This window comes from Chelonoidis abingdonii, chromosome 6, assembly GCF_003597395.2.
Source record: "Chelonoidis abingdonii isolate Lonesome George chromosome 6, CheloAbing_2.0, whole genome shotgun sequence".
NCBI lineage: Eukaryota > Metazoa > Chordata > Testudines > Testudinidae > Chelonoidis > Chelonoidis abingdonii.
The window spans coordinates 19,849,165-19,855,796 of record NC_133774.1 but is presented as its reverse complement, the minus strand read 5'-3'; the positions used below and the strand labels follow the sequence as shown (position 1 = coordinate 19,855,796).

The following is a 6,632-nucleotide window of genomic DNA, read 5'->3' as shown; positions in this document are numbered from 1 at the left end:
CATTTTCTAGGAGAGAAGACAGAAACCAGCAGGACACAGGGATCAGTGTGTGAATTCAATTTAAAAACAAAGGTTAGCAGGAGCAGAAGTTTTATATTGATATTAAGTACTTATGTACACACATGTATAACTGCAGGACTCATTGTTCCAATACCCTTGGGATAATTAACCAAGCTACAAGCCTTCTGTGTTTGTACATAGATCAGAAGCTCAATGTCTGCTTTAACTGCATACCACATAATTTATGCAATAGCAAAGTTGAAATAGCGAGTCTAGATTACTTGAAAATGAGAGCGGTCACTCTTTGCTGGACATGGTACATGAAAGTGAATTCATTTTAGGTCCATGTGGTCCTAGGGAGTATCTGAAAGAAGGATTATGCTCAAATGCAGGGCTCTAAAGAATATTTGTGTAAAAACCGGTTTTGTAGCTGGCAAATGCTGTAGCAGTTCAGAATGAAAACCTAAAAAGTCTGAACTGGTAAAAACGGTAGTGTCATGGCAAAGGACTGAGTTCTACTTCATCATCACATCTGTGTAGAAATAGAATAGTTCAATTAATGTCTCGGCTGCAACGTGGAGATTGGAAACTAATTGGTGCACAAACAAACAATGAGTCACAACCAGTCATATGTCACTCGGTATTGTCAGCTCATTACATTATCAGTTATGGAAAAATTACATAGTGGGATCTGTGCATAGCGAACCTCCAGTTAGTGAAAATCGAAAAGGCTTCAAACTGCAACTGCAGCCATGCCCCCTCTTTTCTTAGAGGAAGTGATTAAGGAGTATAGGAGCTGGGGCAGTAGGGTAAGACTTCATCACATTAGAGTTTCACTGGATACAGGCACTTTAAGATCTTAAGGACACACTGCTCTCAAGATAAACATTTCAGGGCAGCTTACAGTAAAAGGACACCAGCATGGGAACTTTCACACTTCCATCTCGTGCCGCAATGGAGACATCTTCACTGACATACAGGAATGATCTCAACGAGAAGCTCAGCATCTCAAATCACCCATTGAAGTAAATGGGGATTGCACCTGCTCTGTAGTTAGGATCAGGCCCAAAAGGCAATTACACAAATATAGCAGCCTTCTCTCCACTAGAATGTGACCCTAAAAACAGTAGTTAGGAGGAACAAGAAGGGTGTGGAGAAATAAAAGCAAGCTGGGGAGACTAAAGAAATAAGCAAGTTATCCAATTTCTTGAGGAGAAAATGAATCTGGGAGTTCTACAAAGTAGTTTGTAGCTGATTGGAGGTTCCCCCCCCCCCAAATATAAAGTTGAATGCTACCCTACAAAAAACTGCCAGCGTCTCTAAGGGGTAAGGTATAGATTTACTTTCCCTCCCTCCACACTATGGTTTGGTGGCTACCAACCCATCCACATTAATATCTGAAAATAATATAAAATGGCAGCAAGACAGTGATAAATTAAAAAAAATTGATGAGAGCTTTTTGGATGAGCTAATACATTAAGGCAATAGAGACTATACCATACTCAACTGCCTACCCTTCAAGTTGTGATTGTTACACATTCAACCTTCAAGCAGTGGAATGTCTTAGAACAGTTACATTTAGTGGGAACACCAGTTCTGAGACAGTCCTTTCCCTTGGGAGTTGTCAGGCAATGGAGTTTAACTATAGGGTCCTGCTGTAGAGCAGGTGGCTTTTGCCCTCATGTCATCCAAAGTAATGTTTTCTAGAGTGCTGGCCAAAACGGGAAAGCTCTTAACTGGATGCTGAATCGCCCCCTTAGGCTGCTTTGTAATTGGGGGTATGAACTCTTCACAGCTTTGCATGCAGTAGTCTCCCTATCTCACTGCTCTGCTAGGCTAGCAACAGCCATTAGAATTCTCTAACAACTTTAGACTCTGAACACCAGCTTATGTCATTTTAGGAAATGAATTCATACTGAAAGTAAACAAGTGAGCTCTGAACTAGGCTCCTCACCCTGTTTGAATGGGAAAAAAAAAATCACATACTGTAAATTAAGTATTTTCTACATGGTTGAGGATTTTAAAAAGTGATGAGGCAGGAAATTCCAGGTTACAACCATTCCCACCCTTATCACAGACTTAGGGGAACAAAGCTCTGGTATTGTTTAGTATTAAAAGGAAGAGAAACTCCACTAACTCCATTTCCCTCAATTTTTTGGGACTGTGCTTGAAGTTTCAACAGCCTACTTCAACTATTTATATTCTTTGCCTAGGCAAGAGCTACCAATTACAACAGTGGCTGTCTTGCAGCCACTGAAGTTCATGCGTAACATGTGCTTTTGGGTTACAAAAGGGCAGCAGGTATTTCAGAACTTGCTGCATAGGACATGTCTTCATTTAGACACTTAGCAAACTGATTGTTTTCCTCCAATTTGTTTATAGTGGCTATTTGGTTACTCACCCTACAAAAATGGCTACCCTTGTTGTCAGACCATCTGCCCTGTCTACATACCAAATCTTTCAATAAGATATCATTAGGAGGGATGCACAGGAAATGTGCTGCTCAGTCACCAAAGCAGCTGGTAAACCCTCAATATTTTTCAAAAAAATATCAAATAAGATAGTTTGTGGACTAGCTACCTGGTAAGCTTAATTGGTTCAAAATCACAGTACTTCAAAAACTAAAACTGAAAACCTCACATTTGATTTAATTTTAAAGCAGAGGAAGTCTACCTCCCTTCCACCATCTCCCCCAACCCAACCAATTTCCTTTTGCTCTTTGGTAGAGCTCATCTGTGAAACATTTTTCCCTAGAGTGATTTTTAAAAATATGGGTCTAGAAGTACAAATTCATGGAGCCCTTTGAACATATTGTTAGACCCTTACCTATTTAATACAAGTAAACCCTAAATATCTTCTTATACTCTTTGCTTTTGAAAGAGAAGCCAGTGAGGAAGGAGAGAGAGACACACACACAGACAGACATGCTGTTGTAGAAGAACTCTCATTCCTTCTCTCAGCCACACTCAGAGATGCTGAAACAATACAAAAAATTCACATTTTACCTTCCTCCTTTACTTTTTAATGCAACTGGTGGTGCCCTCTAATCACCTGCCACACCACCCCACTTCTATAGGCTCTACACAATACAATACATTTTATCTAGTGTTAGATCACATTTAATATGTTGGCATTCCAAATCTCCGCTCAGAAGTATTTCACAAGGAGGGTCACTTTCTAGTCTATTTTGTATATGCGAAAATTGAGCTCATTTGAAAGCAAAGTATACTGGCAACATCACAAAATCATGGCAGGTGGTGAGTTCCCAGTCAACAACTGACTAACTTCTTAGAGAATCAGTAAGTGCTATACAATTTTTGAAACTCTTTTATAGACAGTGACACCTTTTTCACAATTCCCCTCACATGCCCTACCTGATGCACACAGTCTGTTTTCCAGTGTCGAACACTGAATTTTTCTGACTAGCAAAGACTGCTTTTGCTTATGGTGAAATTTGCAAGACACACCATGGCCTCAAACGGCAAGTGTTGCCACTTTTCCATGTAGTGGTGGAATTTGAGTATCTTCTCCCTACCCCCCTCCAAATCCTGCTTCATTATTTACTAGCAACACAAATAGTTTTCCATGTTTCCTTGGTTTTATTACAAAAAAAATTGCCTCCACCCCTTTCTCCTCACACACTAGCTTATTAGTCAGTCAGTCACACCATTGCTTGCTTTGTGCAAGTAATACACCACATAACATTCTCTTTACTCATATCTCCATTTTAGCACATGTAAGGTCTCTGATGTAAATACAAAGTAGTATAAAGAAGCAAGATTCAATTAAGACAGAGACCTAACAAAGTACTCCCTTTTTAGTTTGTCACAATATCCAATTTAATTATCCTACCCCTCCCCCTCCCCAAAAATAGTTTCTCCTTCCAAGGAAGGAGGGAACATCTTGTACATTTTCTAGCCTGATTTTATTAAGATAAGGGTGAGGGCTCTTTTAGATCTTCCATGGTGCCATATCAGGAATATTAGTTCCAGCACAGAAGCCTCTCTGAAAACTCAGTTCTCTGGAGAAGAACAAAAACCCAAACAAGACAGCTTTGTTTCTGTGCATGGCTAGATTTGAATTTAGTGGTAAATCAGCCATTTTCAGATCAAATATTCGTATTGGTTCTCACAGTTTAGAGGTGAAGTCTAGCAGGCACACTTTTTCTCCTCTGGCTTTGCTGAATCTAGCTTCCCCGAGCTTCCTCCATTGGCTGTGTCAGATACTTGTGTCTTGTCAACGCATTGTTCCATGCGCTTCATTATCAAGTCCAGGAGCATTTCCACAGCTTTATCCACATTTTGCCCAGTAGCTGCACTTGTTTCAAAGTACGGTATGCTAATATGTAGGATATGAAAAAAATTAAGACGCTCATTAGAAAGGGCTTAAAATATGAGAGAGGCCCCAGAGCAAAAAAAAAAAAAAAAAAAAACTCTTGATCCAAACACCCCTGAATAACTTTCTTGGTGAGCGATAGGGAATTTTGGAATTCAAATCTGGCTGGCCTTTATTGCATTAAGTGGGTGGAACAAAACCCCAAATCTTTAAACACAGAGGGTTGGGGGAATGGGTATTAATATCAAGGTAAGGTTTGCATCTTTAACCAACTGCCAGTTTTAACTAACTAGGAAGTTCTGGTTTCAAGCCAGAATGGCAGTATTTGCATAAACTACAGCTGAGAGAAAGAGGCCTTCATAAAAAAGTTTACTTTTTTCAAGGTTCCGTAAAGAAGAACTGCAGTGCCTGCTCACAGAGAGATGGAACAGGAAACAGAGACGTATTGACTATTACTGTTTAGTGAATTCAGGAGCATTTCCAGTAAAAATTTCTACAGTCACCCTCCCTCACTATTTGGCAACATGGAATTTCCAGGCTTCAGAACTGCAGATCTTGCAGGTACATCAAATTTGAAGTATTTCATACTTTTATTCACGGGCAGTCCATTTTACGTCACCACAAGTTTCTGGGTGGAAAGTGAAGACTGTCTGCATCTACAGTAACTCTCAAGGAACATGGAAAATGCCATATCAGTATAGACCTGTGGTCTATCTCCAACAGAAGCATTTATCAGAGCATCAGGAAAAAGGTGCAAGAATTATCTACTAGACAGTTATGGAGGTGACGACCCATAATGAGATAGGATTAAATTTTTCCTGTGGGGAGCAAGAGGGTTTTAATTTCAATTTCTATTTGAAGGTTTTGTTTTTGGATTCTGTTTAATATAGCTGTGGACAGAATGATCTTTGCCTTTGATATCCTGTGTTTGAGTTCCACAAGTAGATTCCTGCTTTACAGATTTTAAATTGTTGCCTTTTGATTTTAATGGAACACATATGGAGAACAGGTAAGTAGGAGTGGCCACAAGGATTTTTAAAATATATATACCCTGTTATCTAAATCTTTTCAAAGAGGAGTTTAGTCTCTTCAGAAACATGGGAAAACTTCCCTTTGATCATTGTTGTCTACCTCACAAATCCCTCTATTTCTTCTGTATCCTTTTTGAGATGAATGACCAGATTTGAACACAGCATTCTGGGGTGGGGGTGGGGGGATGGGACACCATTAGTTTATGTAACAGCGGTATATTTTCAGTATTGTTGCTTTCTTCTCATTCTCTATGCATTCTAGTATTTTGCATCAGCTGTCAAACAGCAACAGCAAGCAGAAGTTCCCATTGAGTGGTCATCCATTATTACCAGTTCACTTTTGAGTTGTTACAGTCCATTTAGAGTGCAGCAGTATGTATGAGTAGTTCAAATGTGAATGAACTTGCATTTCATAACATGTAATCATCAATTAAACAGTACCGCCCTATTATGGAATATTGGGTTACACTACTCTTCACATTTTGCTATAAAGTATACTATTCATTCTTACTTCATTTTCTATCTGAGATCCAGGATTGTCACGAGCAACAAACTGTTACTTTGACAACTTAGTTTCCTTAATCTCTTTTGAAGGACTTTTTCAAAATACCTTTGACAAAGTGTCTGGGCAACTGGTTCTCCACTGTTTTATAGACAAGCATAGAATCCTTAGAGATGAGACAGGTTTTCCTTTACAGAAGCCAAGCTGCATTATACTATTATGTTCTAGGGGTTTACAGCTCTACTGCTTTTGATTAGAGTTTCAACCAGTTTACCTGATTGTGAATAAGCAATACTGATCTAAAGTATGAATAATGCTTTTTCAAAAAAATCAAGGTAGGTACAACACTTGATACTTCCCAGTCCTTTGAATAAGAGATTATCTATTTATGCAAGCAGCTTAGCCTCCTCATTCTTAAATCCAATCTGGAATTCAGAAGAATGGACATTTTACTTGCTTTTTCTAACAACAGAAATAGAGGGCAATTTGCTCCAGTGCTCTGACTTTTGACCCCTCAAATCTTATTGATCTTCCCCAAATACTCTTATGCAAGTTGATGCAGCTCTTTCACTTCTCTGCAGTGTCCTTACTCCTTAATTGACTAAGGACAAGTTTCTTAGGTTTTCTACTTCTCATGTATCTAAAATATGAATTTTTTTGTCTGATTGCTTGTTGTAGTCCCTCAGCTTTCCTAATCTTTTTTTTGGCTCAAATTCTCTGAATAGCCACATTAAGCCCTAGTGAATAAGATCAGGGGTGGGGGG

The 6,632-nt window shown here is 39.1% G+C and overlaps 1 protein-coding gene across 1 annotated transcript in view; it reads right to left on the bottom strand.

Annotated features, from left to right (window-relative positions):
- RAB27B (RAB27B, member RAS oncogene family) overlaps nucleotides 1–6,632 on the bottom strand; it is a 45,532-nt gene that overhangs the window by 2,523 nt on the left and 36,377 nt on the right. The window contains exon 5 of the mRNA XM_075067476.1: nucleotides 4,133–4,338. Coding sequence (XP_074923577.1) covers nucleotides 4,149–4,338 — 190 coding nt within the window. The 3' untranslated portion in view covers nucleotides 4,133–4,148. The remainder of the gene's footprint in view (nucleotides 1–4,132; nucleotides 4,339–6,632) is intronic.